Genomic DNA, 23,241 nt, shown 5'->3' with positions numbered 1-23,241 from the left:
GTTTCAATGTACTGATGAGTGAACTAGGGACCATGTGGATTTCATCTCCCTGACAAACCTGGAAGAGGCTAGTGTGGAACAGAGGGGAGCTCAGCCTTGAGCTGCTCAAGGGCCCATTCAAATCTGGATAGAGTACATTGAGAAACAGAGCCAAGTCACCTGTCCCGCCATGTACAGTGCAGAAGAGCAACACATTGAGAAGTATGTATGTCTATTATACAAACCTGTTTGCTATGATAATTTCCAGCAGATGGCAGTAGAGAGTCTTTTGAGGCGGGGACACAACCATTCACCAAGAGGCTTCATAAGGATGGACAAGTACGGCTCTAACAGGCAATGTCATGGTGGCATTGGCATTGCTGCTGCAAAAATAGAAAAGAGGTTTTCCCTCTCTTGAGAGCAAGGAAAGTAAAAGGAAGAGTGAACAGGCTAGAGAAGGGACAGGAGTTAATCGGAGTGAATCGCTCCTAGTTTAACTGTTGCTAATCTATAGTGTCTGTAACTAGAACTGTGCTTCACAAAGGAAACGTATCACCCCTGATACCATGTACATTACACCCTACATTCTCTTGTAGAAAATCACCCCTTAGAATTGTTTGCATTTCAGAAAGAAGGTCGCAGGCCAATAACGCAGACACAAACGGACAAAGCTGCCTAATGCCAGCTGTTACTGCTTTGAAGTAACGTGGGAAGAAGAAAAATGCAAGATGCTGATTACTTGACTCCTTACCATTTACTCTAAGCCTGAGATCCAGGCTACATAAAGCCTCTCAGTTCTCCTAGGGAGGGGGTACAGTCCTAGAGTCGCTGGTCTGCTGTGTCCTCCCCTCGCCCAGCAGAGGACTAAAGCCATCTTTCTATTTCCTCCAAACTCTGTCTCTGTATTTTTATTTGGCGTCGGTGGACAGGGAGCCAAGTGTTTGGCAACGGCACCCCTCGCCGTCCCCAGACCAGACAGAGCAGAGACAAGCAGCAACCACCTCTTCATTTAAAAAGTTCTGTTTTGATGCTGCTTTTAAAAAACTGGCACAAAATTAAAATTCAAGATATCACTTTAACATGGCATTTCGAACATTTCACCACGTTCTGCCATCACCACCTCTTATCTAGTTCCCAAAATGTTTCCTCGGCGGTGGGCTGCACCCCTCAGGCCTAAAAGGTTCTACAAGGCCCTACACCCCGCAGGCCCATAAGACCTGTAAGAACTGAACTTAAACAAAAAAACCCTGCACTTGCCCAGCTTTAAAACAAGACGAAAGAGCCGGGAGTCAGCAACAGAGACGTGAAAAGTTTAGTGGATGGGGGAGCTTACCTGTCTGAAGTAATGGTCCTGGAGCAACACCCACCGTGTGCAGAGGTTGGAGGCAGGCAAAGCACGGCGGCAGGCTTTGCTTCCGGGGTCAGGGCGAGGTCACCAGTTCCTGGGGGAATTGGTGTCAGGTGGGTACCTTAGCTACCAGGGAAAGCAGTAGCAGAACTCCTCACGGCCCCTTTGAGAAGCATAATCACCAGCTGGGGCCTGGGGCAAGCGTGTAGGAAGGCAAGTTGTGTGTGCGAGCTAATGGTGAAGCAGGCCCGGGCCGGGCAGGGCAGGTGGAGAGAGCGAGGGAACCGCCATCGTGGCTGGCCTGACCATAGGACAGCCCCCACATAAAACCCCACACCCATTCAGTGGTCACGCCCCAGGTGCTCGTAAATCCTAATCTGCTTTCTGTCTGTAAAGACGTTCCTGTTCTGGATATTTCAGATAAACGGAACCATACAGTGGGTGGTCTTTTGTGTCTGGCTTATTTAACATACTGATCTCAAGGTTCATCCATGTTGGAGCACGTAGCGGTGCTTTATTCCTTCTTACGCTGGCTGAGTCCACTGTGAGTATGCATCCCAGTTATTTATCTGTTCATCTATGAATGGGCATTTGGATTGTTTCTACCTGCTGCTGCTGCTGCTGCTGCTAAGTCGCTTCAGTTGTGTCTGACTCGGTGCGACCCCAGAGACGGCAGCCCACCAGGCTTCCCCGTCCCTGGGATTCTCCAGGCAAGAACACTGGAGTGGGTTGCCATTTCCTTCTCCAATGCAGGAAAGTGAAAAGTGAAAGTGAAGTCGCTGAGTCGTGTCCGACTCTTAGCGACCCCATGGACTGTAGCCCACCAGGCTCCTCCGCCCATGGGATTTTCCAGGCGAGAGTACTGGAGTGGGATGCCATTGTTTTCTTCTTCTTCTTCTACCTGCTGCTACTTTTTAAAATCTGATGTTGAGGAACTTCCCTCGTAGTCCGGTGGATAAGACTTCACTTTCCAATGCACCCCATGCAGGTTCTCCCTGACCCCTGATAGGGGAGCCAAGATCCCTCATGCCTCGAGGCCAAAACACCAAACATAAAACAGAAATGATGTTGTAAAACAAATTCAATAAAGACTTCAAAAATGGTCCACATCAAAAAAAAAAAATCTTGAAAAAAAGAAAAAGTTGATGTTGGGATTTGCTAGTGGGCCAGTGGTTAAGATACCATGGTTTCACTGCAGGGGGCACAAGTTTGATCCCTGGTTGAGCAACTCAAATCCCACTAGTTACACGGCATAGCCAAAAAAAAAAAAAAGCTGATGTGTAAATACGCAGTAAACTACACAAGTCTTAAGTGTAGAACTCCATGTGTATAAATATTTGTGTATTGAGATGCAGCGTATTTTCATCACCCCCAGAAGATTCCCTCCTGTCTTCCTGATCAACAATGCTCCCCACCCTTGCAGAGATACCACTTCTGTGACCTCTATAATTACTGATGATCTGTGGCTGTTTGTGAACTTTATATAAATGGAATCACACGGCAAACCCTCATTTGTGTCTGCCTCCTTTCGCACAACGTAACGCCTGTCCAGTGCGTTTACCCGATTGTGTGTGTCTGTCGAGTCATTTTTGCTGCAGAACCCCATCATACGGATGTGTCATGGTATATTTACTCTTCCTCCCGTCGATGGAGGCATTTGCGTTGTCCACTGTGTATGTGTTCCACAGCTAGTTTATTCATTCTCCTGTGAGTGGACATTAGGGTGTTTCCACTCTGGGCTATTATGAATACTCTGCTATAAACATTCTTGTTTGTGTCTCTGGTGGACATGTGAGCTCAGCCCTCTTGGCCATCTCCCCAGGAGCACAGCTCCAGGGTCATGATGTTGACAGATGTTTAGCTTTAGTATTTATTAGATACACTTCCCAAAGCAGTCAAACCGATTTCTAGTTTCACCAGCAATGTCTGGGAGCTCCCGTCAGCTGCCACCCCCACCTCTCAAAATGGGTGCAAGTTGGTTCTGGGGACCCTAGCTGCAGAGCCCTTCTGGCAAAGCTCAGCCGTACCTGTGTCACCAAGGACGGGGCAGGAATACTGGGTGACCTGGTCCCCTTGGGAGGGATTTCTCAGTCTGTCATGGAGGCACTCCCCTCCATCCTGGCCCTCTATCCCCCAGCACGGTCAGGCACTCTAAATTCAGGGCTTCCCCAGAAGTTGCCTCTAAAACAATGATTTACTCCGGCTCAGGTAAGCTTATGTGGGAAGTGACCCCAGAACCAGAAATGGAACCATGGGAAAGTGAGAGGAGAAGGGTAGGAAGTCTTAACAAGCAAGAGAACCCTGGGGGCAGCTGGAGATGAACCCCAGGGAAGGACTCCAGGGAAGGACAGGAGCCTTGGAGCTCTCCGCCCCCACCAGGACCCAGAGCTAGTGTTCACACACTAGCCCTACCTGCCACGAGGGCTGCTGCCCAGCAGAGGTACAATTCTGGAGCTCACAGGGCTTCAGGAAACAAGGCAAGAAATTGAACTTCTTCCTTCGCTCCTTGCTGGCCCTCCCTCCATACCATCCCCACATTCTGCAGTTTTACTCCTAAGCTTCTCTTGAATTTGTTTCTCTATGTGGTCTAAGCTCCAGCCTCAGCCCCATCCATTCACCAGCCAGCGGTGGATAGATCTTCCCATAATGCCTGGGTCATAAGCTTGCCTTGGTCCCCTGCTCCCTGCATGGCCTTGACTGAAGGATGCAGCATCTCCTGACCTCCACTTCCCCAGTGGTCAAAAGGGATCATGTTAGCACCTACCTCAAAGGTTTGGCAGGAGGAATGAATGGGTTCAGAGTTACAAAACTGTTGTTGTGCCTGGCACATAGGAGGGGCTATATACATGCTTTGTCAGAAAATGAGTAAGATAATTGCAATGTCCTAACAGTCTCTCAGAGCCCTTGGGGTAAATCCCAGGCTTCTAAATATGACTAAGGAGATGATGGCTAGTCTCGCCCCAACTATGCAGCGTGTGGAATAATGGCCCCAGAAGGTGCCTTCACCTGGAACCAGTGACTGGGACCTTATATGGTAAAAGAAAAACTTCTTTGCAGATCAGGTGATGTGTTAAGGCTCTGGCTGTGAGATCACCCTGGATTATCCAGGATGTGACCCCGTGGACTGCAGCCCTCCAGGCTCCTCTGTCCATAGGATTTCTCAGACAAGAATACTGGAGTGGGTTGCCATTTCCTACTCCAGGGGATTTTCCCAATCTAGGACTCGAACTCTGGTCTCCTGAATTGCAGGCTGATCCTTTACGGTCTGAGCTATGAGGGAAGCCTGGATTATCCAGGTGGGCACTGAACCAACATCAAATGTCCTTGAAGGAGAAAGGCAGAGGGAAGGGTGCGGTAGAGAAGAGGCAGGGCCACATGGGACAGAGGCAGAGACTGATGCGACACAGCAGCTAGCCAGGGACTGGAGGAGAAGGAAAGGAAGGCCCCCTTCTGACATCTTGAGTTTGGACTTCTGGTCTCCAGAAACAAGAGAATACATCTCTGGGTTTGGGGTACTCTGTGTGGTGGCCCAGGAAAACGGATGTACTCTCTGTCAGGGCTGCTGTGAGAAAGCAGCATGGATTAGGGGTAGGGGGCGGCACTTAAAATAACAGAGGAGTATTCTCTCACGGTTCTCACAGAACACCAAATTCAAGGTGTCGGTAGGGTCTGTGAGGCCGGGTCTGCTGCAGGCCTGTCTTCCCAGCTTCACTCCCGTCTCTGCCCTCATCCTCACATGGCCCTCTCCCTGTGTGCCGGTCTCATCCGGTAGATTTCCCGCTGTGCATGTCTGCTTCTGGGTCCAAATTTCCCCTTTCTACAGGGACACCAGTCATATTGGATTAGGGCCCACCTTAATGACGTCAGCTTAACTTGAATACTCTGTAAATACCTTGTTTCCAAATACAGTCCTACTCTTAGGTACTGGGGGAGGTGGTCGGTTAGGACTTCAACATCTCTTTTTTTTTCTGTCCTCTTCCCCCTCAATATCTCTTTTCTAAGGGACACAATTCAGCCCCAGCAATAACAATCCCTCCCGTGTCCCCCCTCACCCTGCCACACTCTCCATCTGCAGTTCCCAATAAGATCCCGCTCATCTGTTGCCACGTCTTTGCACACCCCCCTTTCCTCTCTGATGACGTGATATATATTCTCATTCTTCACTGTCAACAATACCACCTCCTCCAGGAAGCCCTCCTGATTTCCAAAGCCTGGGTTAGCGGTCACCTCCTGTGCCTGCCATAGCTTCCTGTCATTGCTATTGCCACACAGTATCAACGCTGACTCCTCGCCAGCATGCTCCAGGTCATTGGGGCCCCGAAGGGCAAGGGCCATGTTTCTTGCTTCTTCTAGCATGTTGTCTAGAACCTGCAAGCACTTCCTAGAAGCAGGTGTTCAACAAAGAATGGTTGAATGCATGAATGAATGAATGAAGCCAGGCCCTTTTCCAAGGCTCTCTGATCCCGTTCCCTGTGGGCCTTCAGAGAAACTTCTGGCACAGCTTAACTTTAGAGCAGTCTGGCAAGCACAAATAACAACGAGGTTCCCCCTTGGCATGACTCCAGCGTGTACCATTCACACTGTAGCCTAAGTGACTGGAAGACAGCACAGTCTGGAGCAGTCACCGTGAGCCGGGCATCAAGCTGACCTGTGGACCACAGAGTTCAGCACCCACTAATCCTACAGCCACTCTCTTGGGAGTGTTTCTCCCTGTCCCTAATTCAGGATTTGCCCTGAAATTTCCTGATGAACGTCCCTCCCCATCTCAAGGGCCCAGTGCTCCACTGGGCTCTTAGTGGGGTGCTCACATCAGCTGCGGGGGTTGCCTGCATGTTGGTGGAGAAAAGCAGGGTCTCGGCATGAAACAGAAGGCCCACTCTGGTGGGCTGTGCAGTGTGTGAGGAAGGGCTAACTCCTGGGGGTGGGGGGTGGGGGTGCAGGGCAGGGCTACCTGACAAGGGATGCTGAGGCCTGGGAACTTGCAGCAGGGGCTGCTTCCAACGCGCAGGTCAGCGGGGTAAGGGAAGACACCGTGTAACTCAGTTTCCACAAGCCGAGAGCCTTCCAGTTCAGGGGGTGTGAGTGGGATTAAGAGCTGAGTCACGTGAGTGGGCAGGGTCGAGAGCTGTGGGTCGCGTGGGTGGGCGGAGTTGAAGCAAGTGAGGCTCCTGGGACTACCGCAGATCCTGCCAGGCCAAGGTTGAAGGTGGGGGTTGTGCTGGGAGCTGGAATCAAAGCTCAGGGAAGAGGAGGCTCCTGACAGAACAGCACGGGGGAGGAAACGCCCTCTCCCCCGGCCCTGCCTCCGCCCGGTAGTCTGCATTCTCCCCGCTCAGCCAGAGGAGCCGAGGTGACAGCAGAGGGCAGAGGGCTGAGGTCGGTCGCTGGCAGGGTCCTCCCTTTCGTCTGGCAGGTGATGAGTGCTTCCTGAGCCAGGGCCTCTGCTGGGCGGGAAGGCGGCGGGTTGCGGTGCCTCGCGGGCCTGCGTCCCGCCCTGCAGCTGGCCTTCGTGACGCCCGGCCCATCTGGCCTGAGCACCGGAGCTCCCGAAGCCCGCCCGCCGGCCCTGCCGCGGGGCCCTCCTGAGCGTCCCGCAGGGCACCCGGTTTCCCTGATCGGCCAGAGCGTCCCACAGGTCAGCCGAGTGGGGTCAGCTGTAGAGGCCTCGGGAAGTGAGAGCAGGTGTGTGGCGAGGTAGTGTTCTCGGGGCTTGGAAGATGGTGTAGGGGGTTAGGGGACAGAGGAGGGTGGGTGGAAGCATCCATGTCGCCCAGAGCTCCTCAGAAATGAAGAGTCTGGGGCCCCACCCCAGACCCTGCATTTTCCCAGGCACCTCGCTGGACTAGAGCTTCCCTGGGGGTTCTGCGGCACAGGTGGACAGCTGGGCTCTCTCCTGGGGTGACTGTCCCCTAGGGGCGCTAGGCACCCTCTGGAGACATTTTCAGTTGTTCTATCTGCTGGGGTGGGGGTGGGTGCTCCTGGAATCCAGTGGGTGGGGGCTGGGGGTCTGGCTCTGATGCCCAGGATGGCCCCATAACAAAGATCTGGCTCGCAAGTGTGCCGGGGTGAGGAGCCCTGGACACAGGGTGTAGAGGCTCTGCTGTGAGCCCCCCAACTCTTGGCCTAGGTCTTGGCCCTTCCTGTCCCCACACCAGGCCCCCTCAAAACCACACAGAAAGGCCAGATGTCAATGAGTCACTTACAGTTTATTTTTGCCTGAAAGTTTTTCACATCTCTGAACACAGCTACGTGACAGTAGTATTAACCATCAGGAAAAGCAACAGTGCGAAGGGTAAAGGTGGCATGTCTCGGCTCTTCTTCTTTTTTTTTTTCTTTTTAGATTTTTTAATTTTTTTTGCTTCTGCTTCTTCCTGCACCAGAGTGCTGTAAAGTATGGGACCAGAGGGGAGCAAATGAAACCAAACAACAGAAAACAACAACAAAAACAAAACACGGAACAGAACACATTCACACGCACGCACGAAATCAAACCTGGCACAGAAAATGAATTAAGACTGAAACCCAATTTCTTTTTTTTTCCTTTTTTAAAAAAATGAGGGCATAGTTGGGGGGGGTAATAAAGTCTACCTAGCAAAGTATAAAACGACAAAAGCATGGTTTCCATTGAATAAGATTAAATATATATAAAACAATTACATTGACTGGGGGTTAGGTCTGGAGGTGCTGAAAGAGGGGGGTATTTGTGCTAAACCAACAGAAGATGGGGCTTGGGGGAGAGGGGACCCCAAGTAAACCATGAGGGCTGTTCTGTACAGTGAGGGCTTGTTTATAAAAGAAATGGAGGTGGGTGTGTCTTTGGGGCAGGTGGGGGGACGGAGAAGGGCAGGAGGGAGTCTGCGTTGCAGTGGTCACATTCGTGGGGTGGGGCGGGCAGTCAGGCCGGTGGAGGAGACGTCTCTCTTCTCCCAAGAGACCATGCAGAGAGGCGGGCATGCATGAGGGACCACGGGAGGCACAGGACGGCGGGGAAGCCACGGGTGGCAGAGTCTCAGTCGGGAGGGGGACGGCAGAGGCCACCAGAGATGGGCGTACTCCGGGGGAGGGGTGGGGGCAGCTCTCTTATGGGACGACGGGAGGACAGGTTAGCACCCCACCCCTCCAGATGTGTAAAAGGGGGCCGAGAGGAAGCTGGGGCCTTAGAGGAGCGAGACGACAATGTGGGGACCCCACTTCTCCTCCCCCAGTCTGACCCCCACCCCGTGAGGAAACTGGAGACTTCTGGAATCGAAATGCACGGTGGCATGGTGGGCAGAGGGACGGACGGACAAGAGAGCATTAGCAGACAGAATCCATTACAAAAAAAGCAATTAATTTTCCAAGGAGGTTCTTTTTTTTTTTTTTCTTTTCCGTCTGTTTCCTTTAAAAAAATAACAAGAATACTACCACTACCAGCTGACTGGTTTGTACAGTACTACACGCCAGGGGTGGCTGGCGGGCAGGCGGGCGGGTGGGTGGGTGGGTCAGAGACTTCATAAATAACAGGCAGGTCCCAGACCTGCAATTTGTCAACGTTTCTTAAATAGGCGCGTTATTTAAATCTTATGTACAACAAGAATCACTTTGCATAGCAATGGCGAGGACACAGGATGGTGGGATGACGACGGGACTGGGTCTTATCCGATGGTGATGGTGGGGCGAGTTCTCGGCGGGCCTTGGAGGAGGACAGGTCCTTCCTCGGCCTCTGGGCCCAGCGGGGTCACGTGAAAGTGGGGTCGGACTTGACTGTTCCACGCGGCATTGAACACAAAGGCAAAGAAAATCCACAAAGGGTCCCCCTTCCCCAAGCCCCCCACCCCCACCCTCTCCCCGACCCACTGCCACTCCTCTGGTTGCTACGAAGTCCGTTTTAGATCAGGTCAAGGTTTCCGATTATGAAGCTAAAAGAATCAGGCGGGGGCTGGGCGTGCTTACGGACCCTCCCTCCCCACCCTCCCCCCTCCGCCCTCTGCCCCCAGAAAGACTCCCCCATCTATCTCACAGCCAGGACGGGGGTGGGACCCCGAGACCCGCTGCTCTACGGCTATTAGTCAGGAGTTGTGAGTTGCGGTTGCAAACTGCTTCCTGCCGACGGGAGCTTCACCAGGCTTCCGTGTAGCGGACGTCCACCTCCTTCAGGTTGGGCAGCTTGGCCTGGGGAAGCAAGAAGGATCCGGTCCCTTCCCGAACCTGGTGGCGCAGAGCTCCACCTGTACCAGTGACTACCGTTCCCACTTTGCCACTGTCGGGGGCTCCGAAGCCCAGAGCTGGGAGACCTTGGGGAGAACCCAGCGGGTGGGATGTGGCCAGCTCCAGAGAAAGCAGGTGACGGCTGCTGGGGAGTCCACGTCCACACCCCAGAGGGGCTTCAAATCACTAGCTCTGGGGTGGGAAGCCTGGGGTGTGTGCCCTCCGCTGGCACTTGCAGGCTACGTGCCCGTGGGCAGAGTCTGGGCCTCCAGAGCGGAATTCCTCCTCTGTGGAGGGACTCCAGGTCCAGTTGTGTCCAGATGGGGAGAGGGACTAAACGCAGAGCGCCCTGTATGAGACCACACTTCGTACTCAGCACACAGACTGTTCTCACTTGTCTGTGGAACTATGCGTCCTCAAGGCTGTCAGGAGTTGGGCGGGGAGAATGGAGGAGGATCCCCAAGTTCCAGGTTCCCAGGGGTGGGCAGACAGCCTTTGCACTCAGGCTCCCCTACAGGACGTGTCACTGGACTATAAAGTCCCACCTGCAGCTCCCCAGAGCAGCTTCCTGCTCCCCACCCCTGTCACCCAGACACGGTCCTGCTCTGCCTTCTTTTATAAACAGGTGACTTTTTTTTTTTTTGCAAGCCTTCGCTGTACAGAGAGGCTGCTGGTCTCCTGCCTTTACATCCTGTCTCCCCAGCTTCCTGCACACTGGCCTGCCAGACAGGCTCACTTCTAACCCCTCCTTTCTGTGTAGGCTCCTTCTCCCGATGAACAGAGCAGGTGGTCCCCTCCCTGCTGGCCCCTGAGCCCTGACCTCCCTCAGTTTGCTGTGCGTGTCTGTCCGCTGGGTCTGAGCTCTCTCCTGGGTAGAGGTAAACTGGCCGCACCTCCTTGCCCCCATCCTCAGCAGGGGCCTGGCACACAGTGGGTGCTCCGAAGGCCATCTGGAGGCTTCACCAGTGAGTGAGCCCTGGGCTGTGGGTCTGACTGAGCTGGGGGACAGGGGGCCACACCTGAAGTGGGCTTCCGGGATGCCCAGAGGCCAGTGCACTCATGGCACTGTGTCTCCTGGCCCAGCCCTTCCTCCCAGGGCGCTAGGCCTGGGAGCTTCCAGTCCTGATGAAACATGCTTTTTTAAACAAACAAACGTGTCTGCCTTCTACCACTCAGATTCTGTCTTTCCCCAGTTCTAAGTTGCCAGCCTAGCCTGGCGGGCCGGTCCCAACTCTCGCCCATGTGACAGCCCCAGTCCTGCAGACCTTCTCTATGGTGCTACCCTCGCTTGTACTCTCCCTCAGAATCCCCGTTTTCCACCTAACAGCCAGAAACAAGCTTTTAGCCTAATGCATTGCCCTTCTCAGAGCCTTTGCAAGCTTTCTACTGAACTCAGATGAAATCTAGGGTCCTGCCGCAACCTCTAAGGGCTGATGCAGTCTCACCCCAAGCTGTTCCCTCGCTCTCTAGTCACGTCTGCTGCAGAGCCGGTTCATGCCGACCTTCTCCACCTCAGGACCTTTGCACGTGCAAAGGCAGGAAGGAAGGGGAAGAAGGGATTACCTTCAGGTCTTCGTAGGTGTCCGCCGAGAGCTTGGTGCTGTTCATGTTTAAGCTGCAGAGACTCTTCATGGCTGTATGGGAACGGACAGACAGACAGTCATCAGGTCAGTGAGACCCTGCCGAGGGTAGCTGCAGGTATGGGATAGAAAAGCTGGGGGCTGGGTTGAGTTACCGAGGCCTCTGTTCAGGAGATGGGGCTGGGGAGTGGGGATTCAGGGGAGCAGCTGGGGTACGCGAGGTACAGAGGTCTGTTTCAGGCAGGAGCTGATCTGAATCGGGCCCACATTCCCTCCCTGCCCTTGGGGCCTCCCTGGCTGCTGTCACTGCCTGTACCCCAGTGTCCCCAGAGCTCGCTGCCCACTGCGGACCAGCCCAAAGGGACCCCGCGGTGACCACGGCCCTCGGGGCTGGGACCACGTGAGGGGACGGGCTGGGCCTCGCTCACGTTTCCTGTTCTCAATGACACCAGCTCCACGAGGGCAGGGAGAGCCCCCTGCTGTGCTCCTGGCCCGAGGAGGTGCTCAGCGAGCATGTGGTGCCCGTGTGCCGTGGGGACGGAGAAAGGCCTGAGGGGATGGGCGTGTGGACTCACAGCTGAGGGCCAGCAGGCCGGCGTCGGTGACGGGCGTCTCGCACAGGTTCAGCACCTGGAGCATCGTGAGGTGTTCCGACAGGAGCCGCAGGCCGGCGTCTCCGAACTGCGGGAGAGACGCCCTCAGTCTGGGGCCCGCCTTGGGCCTCCCCCAGAAACCTGGGGCTGGGGCAGAGGCCGAGGAAGCAGCCGGGACCCGGCCCAGGCCTGAGGCTGCTCTCATTTGTTTCAGAGACTCCACCTCCCTGACCTGGGTTCACACCAGGCCGGGTCTGCCGGTGCCGCGGCCCCGACAAGGGCCCTGCTCCCCCACCAGAGTCAGTGTTGCCATCTGTCAAGGGGGGCTGTGAACCCAGCGACTTGTGGTTACCACTGGGACGGGGGGCAGCTGGGGGCCCTGGCTGAGAGATGAGGTGTCGGCGGGCCTGCACCTCACGGGGGCGTGCAGAGCACACGTGCCGGGGAGTAAGAGCCTAAGAGCCGGACTGGCGCGGGCAGGACAGAGCGCGCTGTGTGCCGCACGTTCATCATCACCCAGAGGAGACCCACAGGCTGCCTGTAGCCCCCCAGGCGGGGGCCTGAGACCCGCGTCAGCTCCCCCAGGCTCTGCCCGGCACGTCCCTGCTCTGGGCTCGGCAGCTCCAACTGTGAGACGGGCCGCTGGGCTTCACGGGGCCTAGCCCTCCTCTGGCCTGGGACCCTGCGGGGGTGTGGGTGCTGGGCTGCAGAGGGGCGTGGGGATCGAGTGGCTGGACCCACGGGTCCTGGGCAGAAAGCCGGCCGTGGAGGACGGTGCAGGGCAGGCCTGGGGCAGGGGTGCAGGGCAGGCACGGAGGAGGGTGCAGTGGACAGGCCGCGCGTACCTGAGTGGACCACAGGTTTAGCTGCTTGAGAGAAGGCAGTTTGATGAGGTGCTCAGCGCAGGCACTGGTTACGTTGGTGAAGGCCAAACTGAGGTTCTCCAGGTTTCCGAAGGAGCCAGAGCTCAGCAAACGAGCCAAGTCGGCGTCCTGCAGGTGGGTGAATGGGCAGGCGGGGTCTCGGGGGAGGCCTGGGGCCTCCCCATGAAGAGCTCTAACTGGGGGGACAGCATGGGCCAGTGGGTGGGGACAAAGTGGGGTGTCCAGGAGGGCGGGGCTGCCTCCACGTCTCTGTGGGTGGCAGCTGCCTGGCTGGAGAAAGCCTTGGGAGCGCTGAGTCACACCCTGAGTCACCGCTGGGGGTTCCGAGGCCATGTCCCTCCCACAGTGTGAGTGTGTGTGTCTGACCCTCTCTCTTTCCCAGGCTTGTGCCCATTCCCCGCCTGAAAACACTGAGGTCCCCTCAACACTAAGGCCTGTGGGGATCAGCGAGTATGAGCACTAGATGCTGAGGTCGCTGAGGGTCCCTTCCATCTTTGTGGTAGAATCCTTGAGTGCTAGCTGCCAACTGGTTGCCCTGAATTAAGGCTTATGTCCTAGCTAGGTGGGGCCATGTGCTAAACCCGGACAATGGTATATAAGCAGATGTGTCCATTGGAATGTCCAGGAAGGTCCATAAAGGGAAGGGCTGGTGTTCTTCTTTGCCTCTTCCTCATGGCTTGAATGGAGATTAGATGGCTGGAGCTTGAGCAGCTCTTTTGGACTGTGAAGTGGAAGCTATGTGCCAAGGACGGGGGGGCAGGAGGACAGAAAGAACTAAGATCCCTGAAGACCTTGTAAAATGGGGAAGGAAAGAGGCATTGACCTGATAAGGCTGAGGGTCAAGGTAAAATGAACTGTCGGCACAGAATCTGACACATGAGCGCACAACCTGTGTGAGCTATTAGTGTTGCTTTTGTGAATAACTTGCAACATATTAACAGTAATCTTTATCACGTTTGGTTTCCTGCAACACAGTTCTAGCCTAGAAAAGCTGGCCTGTGAAGCACCACTGAGTCCCTGTTCACCTCTCCCCATCACCTGCAAGAGAGGCTGCCTGCTGTTGCCCCCAACCCCAGGGAGGACTAGCCCACCTTCCTCCCTCCACCCAGCCCCCAGGAGGAGACCAACTCACTGTGGACTTGGAGGGCAGTGTTAGCCTGGTGGGCCCGCCTTTCCTTTGCTGCAAACAGAAGCCAGCTGGTTACGACCCACTTTTCCCTGAGCGTTCACCCTGGACCGCCCCCCTCCAGCTAACACCTCTCAGGACAGCAGTGGTAGACAACATGACGGTCTTGGTCTCAGGGCAGACCCCGAGGCCAGGCCCGAGTGCAGGTGGTTTATCAGAGAGGTGATTCCAAGAAACACAGGGAACTGAGACCACGAAGGTCCCTCAAGGAAGAGGGGGTGGCCAGCCCAGCCAGATTCTGGGACATTAGAGGAGTCAGGGAGGCAGAGGCCCATGGGGTGGGAAGGGGGTCCCGGGGCGGGATTCCCTGTGCGGAGCCGCGCGCGCTTACCAGCTCCTTCAGCTCCCGCTGCCGGTCGCACAGCTGCTCGTACATGCGCTTCCCCACGCCCGTGCTCTCCAGGGTCGAGATGATCTGCAGCTGCGTGTCGTTGTTGTCGATGATGTTGTACTCCAGCATCAAGCACAGGATCTGCCGAGACCAGGAGGCATGTCACCGCCAGCCAGGACTCCGGGCAGGGCTGCTCCGCAAAGGCTGGGGGGCCCAACCCTCGCCTGTCCCGAGTGCCCCGAGAGCCCTGTGCGCCTGCGGAGGGGCCGGGGTTGGGGTGCCCTGCGATCGGAGGTCGTTCTCCTCCCACCCTCTGTGTGACGCTGGGGAATTGCCTGCCCCGGCGCCCCCCGTGTCATGGGAGCGCCGGCAGCACCTGGCCAACACTCCATGCACGATGCAGCTGGGCTCGGGGGCTGGGGGAGCCCGAGAGACAGACCACGCTCTTTCCCCTTGGTCTGATTGCTTGATGCCCTCCCCGCCGACAGGTGAAGTCTAACTCCTGTCCTTGCCCCTGGGTCCGGCCTTGCTGACTCCCTTCTGGTGGCTAGAAAGTGATGCTGCCTGACTCTGAGGTGGAGGCCGGAGGAGAGACGTGGCTTCTGCCTGGTCTGTCTGGACAGTGGTTCTGGGAGCCCCAGGCTGCTGGGGGCTCTGGGGAACAGAGAGGTGACTGAATGCCCGAGGCTGGCGAGTGGGCAGGTTAAGGCCAGGGCTGCGGTGCCGACAGTGGCCTGGGAGCCCCAGCTGCTCCGTCTCCGTGGCCTGAGTCCCCTCAGGTCAGCGCTGGACATGCAGAGGGGGCAGCCTCGGGAAGACCCAGCCCGCCCGCCCCCATCCTCCGCCACCCCATTAAGAGACCACAGTGAGAAGCAGTTGGCGGAGCCCAACCATCTGAAGACCCAGGAGCAAAACAGATGAGCATCACTGTTTGGAGCCCCCGCTTGGAGGTAGTCTGTTCTGCAGCAAAAGGCAGGACAGAACAGAAACCTGCTCAATCCTTGAGACCAACAGATGATCACGAGTTAAATGAACGTGGAATGAGCAGACAGTTTGATGAAGGTCTCCTGCTCCGCCAAGCTTGGGAGGGCTGCCTCGTCTGCTGCCGTGGCCCAGCTCCTGCAGTAGCTCTGGGCGCCTGGAAGCTCCTGGAAGGTGCTCCATCAGCAAGGATGAGGGCCTGGGAGAGTCGGCCGCCTGGCCAGGGCATGGGGCCGGCTCCTCACCTCCACCATGGTCTGGTTCCCTCTCAGTGCCAGGAGCATGCACGGTCCCAGCTTGTTCTCCGCCAGGGAGAGCAGGAATTTTTTGGTCTTGTAACAGGAGCCCATGAGGATGTGCACCTGTGAGGAGACACAGGCCAGGTGAGGGGCCGTGACTGCCACGGGCTGTGCCCCACGGTGCCTGCCTGTGGCCCAAAGACTGTGAGGCTGGAAGATATTGACCGGACGCACCCCACACCCCGTCTGGATACCAGATCTGAAACCATCACCAGACGCTCCCCGGGGGTTCAGAGGACCCCTCTCTGACACTGGCTCCCACGGGGATGAACCTTGCGGTCACCGCACTGCCTGAGGTCAGCCAGTTCCAGAAGGACACACCCTGCAGGGCCCACTCCTGGGAGGGATGCAGTCAGACCACAGACACAGAAGGGGGCGGGGTGGGGGCCAGTGGGGAGTGAGCGATTTTAGAGTGGGGCCAGTTTCCGTTCGGGAACATGAAGTCTGTGATGACTGCAGACTGGCATCAGTGCACTTGATGCTACAGACCAGACACACAAAAAGGGTTCAGGCGGGCGGAAAAGAACACAGCCCTGTGAACCAGCTATGCTTCAGTAAAACATAAAAAAGCGGTGGAGGTAGTAGGATTCACGGTGTGTACATTTTACCCACGCCCTGTACACATACACACACACACGCACAGGAGCCCCTCTCCCGCCGTCCTTGGGGCTGTGCTAACATCTGGCCCCCTGGGTTCTAGGCACGGTCAAGCCTGGCAGGAACTTCTGGAGGTGCGTGCTCAGGGTGCACAGGGCCCGGCCGCACACGCGCGGCAGGGGACATTGTGGAGCCCCGTCTCCCCGTCCCCAGTGCCCTCTGAGGCCCCGAAGGCACCTGCCCCAGAAATCCAGGAACGGGTAAATTCTGCTCCATCTGGGTTATGTGCGGGACGGCTTTTAAGAAAACTGTGTTTCTTGGATGGACCTAGAGATTGTCATACTGAGTGAAGTCAGCCAGGTGCAGAAAGACAAACATCCTGTGATATCACATATATGTGGAATCTAATAAGAAGGGGTACAAATGAACTTACATACAAAACAGGAGTCACCGATGTAGAAAACAAACAGTTACTGGCAGGAAAGGGTCAGGGCAGGGGATAAACTGGGATATTGGGATTGACACTGCTGTATATAAGACAGCTAACGAGCAAGGACCTGCTGTATAGCACAGGGAACTCTATGCTCAGTACTCTGTAATGACCTAGTTGGGAAAAGAGTCTTAAAAAGAGTGGATCTATGTATACGTGTAACTGACTCACTTCACTGTACACCTGCAAGTAACCTGACACTGTAAACCAGCTGCACTCCAGTACAGAGATCTGTTTCTTTCTAGCGCACCTGCGGGCGGGCCTCAGGGTCGAGGGTCCCCAGCCACCTGGTTTGCCCTTCCTGACTTCACAGTGGAGCAGATGCCCTTCCACGGCTGGAAGCGGCAGCCGCATCCAGGGGACAGCGTCCGTGCCACGTGTCTCCATGGCAACGCTGCACCGCCATCCTGGAGCCGCCTGCTTCCTTCCCCACATAGACCCCTTTCCGCTCCATCATTAACAATTCTGGCTCACAAATGCAATCTCTCAGGCTGGGGAGCTGCCAGCTCCCGGCTTCTCTCGTTCACATTCACTGCACTGGGGTGGGGGTGGGGGAACAGCACCACGAAACGTTGCCATGGTGACACTGTGACATCAGAGGAGCCCAGGAGAAGTGAAAGAGAGGTGGTGCAGGCAGGCAAGGCCAGCATTTCCAGGATGCACAGGGCACTCTGAAGGGGGCCTTCAGGCAGCAGGTGATGAGGAGTGGTGAGTGAGCGCGTAAGAAAAGGAACCTAAAAATAAGCCCCTTTCCAAGCAAGGATCCAGAGGCAGCGCTGGGGTCTGTTGTCACAGCGCAAACACCAGCCTAAGTTCACCGCAGAGGGCACGACAAGCTGCTCACTCCACTGAACCGGCTGCCCAGCAGAGACGAGAGGAACCACGGCCGTCCCTTGTGCGCGCTGACGGAGCGCCAGGCGCCTCGCACCTAGCATCGCCATGACCACGGTAACCCCAAGACGCCGGGACTACGACCCCCATTTCACAGACGAGGACACTGAAGGCCGAAGAGGGAAGATACTGGTCCAAGGTCATCAGGCTAGCGCGGGGCAGGGCGGCGACCTTAGCCACGGCTGGCCTAGGCTTGTGCCTTCCCACGCTCTGGGACACCTGTGATTGTGGAACAGAGCTAGCTGTGTCAGGAAGCAGGCTCGGTGAGAGCACCAGCTGCCTGGAGGGGCGTCTGCCCTGGGGAAGGGGCGTCTGCTCCCTCTGCCACTGGAAGGAGAGTGGCTCCGGACAGTATGGGCCGGCACAGGGAGGGTCGTGGAGGCCAGAGGCCTGTGTGACCTCGGGCACGCCCCTGCACCTCTCTGTGCTTGTCAACATAGAAGTAGTTAAGGGAATGGGTTGCCCTGAAGACGAAGAAAGACGGTGCGTGGTCAGGTGGGGTGATGGCCGCAGTGTGCAGGGAAAGGGGAAGCCACCAAAGGGCGTGCTTACTGGTTTGGTGACCTCTAGAGCCGTCATCTCCAAGGTGGGCCGCTCATCCTGACCTTGACTTCTCAGTGCAAGGATCAGATGAGCGGGTGGACCTGCAACGACTTCTGGGGCCCCTGTACCAGCAAGTGCTCAGTCCCCTCAACCTACACGGCGCTGGAGTGCAGAGTGAACCCACTAGCTTGAGCAGTTAACTCGACTGTAAAATGGGGTGACAGGATGTGTCCCTCCTCATGTTTCTGGGGGGCCCTCTGGCTCAGTGCCCACTCAGGTGAGACATGGGAAGGTGACACTCAGGGCTGGCGTCACCATCACCGTCTTCATCACCAGCATCCTTTCGGCCTGGAAATTTCGGGACAGGCCCCAGCGGGCACAGGGCAGCTCTCTCACTGCTCAGAAGGGGTGAACCCAGCGCCCTCACAGAGCTCTGGTGCTCCCCGCACCCCACATACCATGCTGGCGAACAGCTCCCCGTCATCATCGCAGGCCACCCCTCCGGGGCTGTAGAGCTGAAACCAGCCGTCCTTGCCGGCTCGCACGCTCAGCAGGCACGAGTGGACCTGCGGCAGAGGAGACGCGCTAGGTCAGTCCTGTGCACCCACGAAGACGGGGGCCCATGATCCACGCACTCCAACACCCAAGGCCCAGACGAGCCCCATGCTCATGCTTAAGAAAACTGTTCAACCTGGTTTAGCCCAGACATACCCAGCCTTCTCCTAAATTCCAGGAAAGGCCTTTAAGGAAAAACTGATGATCACACACAGGGGGATCTCCAGCTGTCTGCCACCAGCTCCTGGAGATGGACGACCAGGCCCTGGCTTGTCTAGTCACCCAGAATGAAGCCAGTCTTCACTGAATGAAGCCAGACTTGCCCAGTCTAAAGCCCCAGTGAAGCTGGGGCAGAGGGGTGAAGGGACCTCCACAGCGTTCTCCTGTGCCTCTGATAGGGAAGCTGCTTTTCCCTCCTGTCTGGGCCTCTCCCTGCTCGTGTCTCCAAGTCCCCCCTCTTGCACTCTGCTCTCCTTTCTGGAACCTCCGCCCCGCCCCCTCACTACTGCAGTGTCTGCTCCCTGCATCCCTCACCCTCACTTTTGGGGCATCTGTCCCTCCAACCCTGGGGGTCAGCCTCTCCCCTGCTCTACCCTCATGGGCGCCATCCTCGGGTCGGCTCTGCCCCATTGACTACCCCCCAGCTCTGGGACCCTGACACCCTCTTTTAGGAAAACCAGTCTGTGCAGAGCATGGGCAATCTCAATGCCCCCAGCTCTCTCCGCAGCTGTCAGCTCCCTTCCCAGAGTGCCATGTGTCCACCTGTGGGTATGTGCATGTGTGCAAACACATGTGCGTATGTGGGAGGAACCCCACATCCACCCTGGCCCCAATGTAACTGCAGAGAGAGAGACAGACAAAGGCCTGTGCTCCTCCTCCCCATCCTCAGCAGAGAGCGAGGCGAGAGCCCCATCACTTCCTTCATGAGTGAAGGCCAACCTGCTGCCAGGAGCCACTTGCCCACAGCCCACTGATCACAACCCCCGCACAAGTAAACAGCACGCAGGGGCGGCCAGGCTGTGATTCCCCTCCGAACGTCAACTGAGTTACTTCAAAGAAATGAGAGATCCAGAGTACGGAACTCTGTGCAGCAGATCCAGCAAATGATTTATAAGAAAACAGCCACTGGCTCCATCTGAGATGGAGAAGGTGGGAGGAGAGGGGAGAGAGGGCAAGCGCAAGGAAGGTAGAGGGGCGTGGGGGAGAGAGGCGGGTGAGGAGGGGAGAGGGGAGGCGAGGCGGGGCGGGGCCTGCTGCGGGCCGTGTCCTCGCAGGGCAACCCCGCCTGGGAGATGCCGCTCCCGGCACTTGGGCTGCGGCTCCGCTCTGGGAAGCAGTTGGCACCACTTTCATTCATCAACATCAAAGTCTGTTTGAAATAAAGCCTCCCTTTCCGGGAGGACTCAGACTCTGCCTCCAGCAGGGAATGGCTCAGGTTTAAGAGCAGCGGAGGCCATCCCTGGGACCCGGACTCTCAGAAGCTCAGTCTACTGCTTCATGCCTGAGGACCACTTTTGGAGTTGGGGTGGGATCGTGGTGCTTTAAAACTAGATCCTTTCGGATCCTTCCAGAACAAGGCTTTACAGCGTGGCCTTGGCCCCACAGAGAATAACCCCTTCCTCCTCTGCCTTCCTTGTCCTCCGGCTCTGCTGGGGGTGCCTGGGTCCCCCTCTGTCTCTGCCCGGGAGCCAGCCCCCTCATGTCCCAGACGCCATGTGCGGAGAAGGGGCCTGAGCTCCCCAGGGCGGTCCCCTGCAGCCCCTCTCCCCCTCGCCCAGTGTGCATGCTGCAGGGCTGGGTCCTACACAGGCTCCGGAGCCCGACTCCCGGGGTATGGTTCCCGTCCCAGCCAGGGCACCCGTCTTGTGACCCTGGGCAGGTACCTCCAGTTTTCTCAACTCCAAAAAGAGGGTGATTCTGGTGCAAAATAGGAGTGATAAAAGCACCTACTCATAGGGCTGCCATGAGGATTAAACGAGAACGTGTGTGCGCGATGCAGGGTGAGCCCCTCATGAAGGCTGGCTGTTGCCCTTACGCTTGTGTGATGGGAGTACGGCTGGGGTGGGCGCCCAGCCCACTCTGAGTCCCCATTCACACACGGGCCCTGGGCTGCAAGGCTTTGCTGCGCTTGAAGGCCACCTGCTGCAGGCAGGGAGCAGCCCCTTGGGGCAGGCCTCGGCCATCGTGCCCGGGAAGATCCCAGTGCAGTGTCATCCCTGGCCCGCTGCTCTCAGAACAGCAGAGAGGATGTGCCATGATCTCAAATGCAGTTAGAAGCCCTGGTGCCGGCCTGGCTCTAAAGCGAGGCCTATGCTCCAAGGAGAAACCGCCTTAGGAAATACCTCTGGTGAGCCTGCGTTTACAGTAGAACGCTGGCATCACGGGCCGGGCTCAGACACGCGGGGCGGGGGCTGTGTCTGAGCAAAGGCAGGGGAGGGGGCCCGTGTGAACTGTCGGGATGCCCGAGGGGGTCAGGGAGGTGCCAGCAGAGCCATGGGTGCCCTGCTGCAGGTGGGACAGCGTGCCTGCCAGGGACGGGGCGGCCTCACCTCTTGTCGAGGGTCTTCGGCGAACCTCTGAATCACGTACTTCAGTTCCCTGAAAGAGACGGGGTGGGGACAGAGTCGCGCCCGGGGTCCTGGCTGGGGTGGACCGGGATGGGGAGGCTGAGGATGGGATGGGGTGCCAGCTCAGCTGGCAGGATCAGGAGATGCCCGGGCGGGCCTGGAGGGACACATGTCTTGGGAGAACTTCCAAGGGGCACCATCCTCGCCTCCCCGGATGAACGTGCGGAGGACTGGCCGGAAGGACGGCTGGTCGCTGGGGGATGCCTGTAGCACAGGGGATGTGCATACTGGAAGAGGGTAACGGGTGTTGCCCGAATACTCACTTGGTGAACTTCTCGTGGGCGAGAGCTCTGGAATAGAAACAAGGGGAAGAGTGCAGTGAGCAGGGTGCTCGCGAGGACAGCACAGTGGCCCGCAGGCCTGCCCCTGGGGATGGCAGGCCTGGCTCCAGGCACGAACAGGAAGTTGAGCAGGCAACACGGACACTGTGTCCCGACTCGACAGGACATGGTGAGGACGGGAACAGGCTGAGCCCCGGGCCCGCCCCGGTGAACAGGAGCGGCGTTCAGCGGGGTGCACGTGAGCGTGTCTGCACGTGGGCACCAGGGACCCAGGTGTGTTTGTTAATCGCTCCACCGCTGAGGCGCGGCCACGCTAATTGCCGGCTCGCATCAGAGCGGCGGTCGGGGACCGTTCCTGGGGCAGAGTTGCATCATGGATCATTGTCAGGTGCGTCCCCCGGGCTGTGGGGCCAGGGCTGCCGCCAATGATGCCACTGCCCTTGGGAGTCGGATTTCTCCGGTCTCACGTCCTGGGGGCTGCAGGGACCAGCCAGGCCGGCAAATGGGGCAATTACCGAGGGTAATGTCCCCTTGGAGGGCCGCATTTCATAAACATGGTCTCGTTAATAGGCTCCGCAGAGGGCTCGTGGTGGCCTCCCGGGGCCCGCTGCTTCGCATCTATCAAAACAGAGGCCTGCAGGCATTTTAGGCCCTGGTTACCCTCGTCCAAGGTAAGGAGCAATGGCTGCACTTTGCTGGAGCAGCCGTGAAGAGATACCCCACGCCCAAGGTAAGAGAAACCCAAGTAAGACGGTAGGTGTTGCAAGAGGGCATCAGAGGACAAACACACTGAAACCATACTCACAGAAAACTAGTCAATTTAATCACACTAGGACCACAGCCTTGTCTAACTCAATGAAACTAAGCCATGCCCGTGGGGCCACCCAAGACGGGCGGGTCATGGTGGAGAGATTTGACAGAATGTGGCCCACTGGAGACGGGAATGGCAAACCACTTCAGTATTCTTGCCTTGAGAACCCCATGAACAGTATGAAAAGGCAAAATGATAGGATACTGAAAGAGAAACTCCCCAGGTAGGTAGGTGCCCAATATGCTACTGGAGATCAGTGGAGAAATAACTCCAGAAAGAATGAAGGGATGGAGCCAAAGCAAAAACAATACCCAGCTGTGGATGTGACTGGTGATAGAAGAAAGGTCTGATGCTGCAAAGAGCAATATTGCATAGGAACCTGGAATGTCAGGTCCATGAATCAAGGCAAATTGGAAGTGGTCAAACAAGAGATGGCAAGAGTGAATGTCAACATTCTAGGAGTCAGCGAACTGAAATGGACTGGAATGGGTGAATTTAACTCAGATGACCATTGTATCTACTACTTTGGGCAGGAATCCCACAGAAGAAATGGAGTGGCCACCATGGTCAACAAAAGAGTCCGAAATGCAGTACTTGGATGCAACCTCAAAAACGACAGAATAATCTCTGTTCATTTCCAAGGCAAACCATTCAATATCACAGTAATCCAAGTCTATGCCCCAACCAGTAACGCTGAAGAAGCTGAAGTTGAACGGTTCTAAGAAGACCTACAAGACCTTTTAGAACTAACACCCAAAAAAGATGCCCTTTTCATTATAGGGGACTGGAATGCAAAAGTAGGAAGTCAAGAAACACCTGGAGTAACAGGCAAATTTGGCCTTGCAGTGAAGAATGAAGCAGGGCAAAGGCTAATAGAGTTTTGCCAACAGAACGCACTGGTCATAACAAACACCCTCTTCCAACAACACACGAGAAGACTCTATACATGGACATCACCAGATGGTCAACACCGAAATCAGATTGACTACATTCTTTGCAGCCAAAGATGGAGAAGCTCTATACAGTCAGCAAAAACAAGACCAGGAGCTGACTGTGGCTCAGACCATGAACTCCTTAT

The 23,241-nt window shown here is 56.5% G+C and overlaps 1 protein-coding gene and 1 long non-coding RNA gene across 7 annotated transcripts in view; both read right to left on the bottom strand.

Annotated features, from left to right (window-relative positions):
- The window catches only part of LOC123330232, a 44,832-nt gene extending 42,902 nt beyond the window's left edge, over positions 1 to 1,930 (bottom strand). Inside the window, exons 1-2 of one of the 3 annotated variants that reach the window (XR_006640134.1) lie at positions 1,313 to 1,930; positions 225 to 362 (exon numbers count right to left, since the gene is read on the bottom strand). This is a non-coding gene — a long non-coding RNA (uncharacterized LOC123330232). The remainder of the gene's footprint in view (positions 1 to 224; positions 363 to 1,312) is intronic. The other 2 variants (XR_006545975.2, XR_006545974.2) reach the window with 2 other exon arrangements.
- A 5,584-nt stretch (positions 1,931 to 7,514) lies between these two features.
- LOC102397008 (c-Maf inducing protein) overlaps positions 7,515 to 23,241 on the bottom strand; it is a 211,854-nt gene continuing 196,127 nt past the window's right edge. For all 4 annotated transcript variants that reach the window (XM_044932148.2, XM_006044476.4, XM_025268445.3 and 1 more), the window contains 10 exons: positions 21,335 to 21,361; positions 20,994 to 21,042; positions 18,348 to 18,455; positions 15,315 to 15,431; positions 14,089 to 14,229; positions 13,704 to 13,751; positions 12,533 to 12,679; positions 11,670 to 11,775; positions 11,078 to 11,148; positions 7,515 to 9,478 (listed from right to left, as the gene is read on the bottom strand). In XM_044932148.2, the coding sequence (XP_044788083.1) occupies positions 9,425 to 9,478; positions 11,078 to 11,148; positions 11,670 to 11,775; positions 12,533 to 12,679; positions 13,704 to 13,751; positions 14,089 to 14,229; positions 15,315 to 15,431; positions 18,348 to 18,455; positions 20,994 to 21,042; positions 21,335 to 21,361 (868 nt within the window). In that variant the 3' untranslated portion in view covers positions 7,515 to 9,424. The remainder of the gene's footprint in view (positions 9,479 to 11,077; positions 11,149 to 11,669; positions 11,776 to 12,532; positions 12,680 to 13,703; positions 13,752 to 14,088; positions 14,230 to 15,314; positions 15,432 to 18,347; positions 18,456 to 20,993; positions 21,043 to 21,334; positions 21,362 to 23,241) is intronic.

The sequence above is a fragment of the Bubalus bubalis genome, chromosome 18 (genome assembly GCF_019923935.1).
Source record: "Bubalus bubalis isolate 160015118507 breed Murrah chromosome 18, NDDB_SH_1, whole genome shotgun sequence".
Lineage (NCBI taxonomy): Eukaryota > Metazoa > Chordata > Mammalia > Artiodactyla > Bovidae > Bubalus > Bubalus bubalis.
This window is presented reverse-complemented; position numbering and strand designations above follow the sequence as displayed.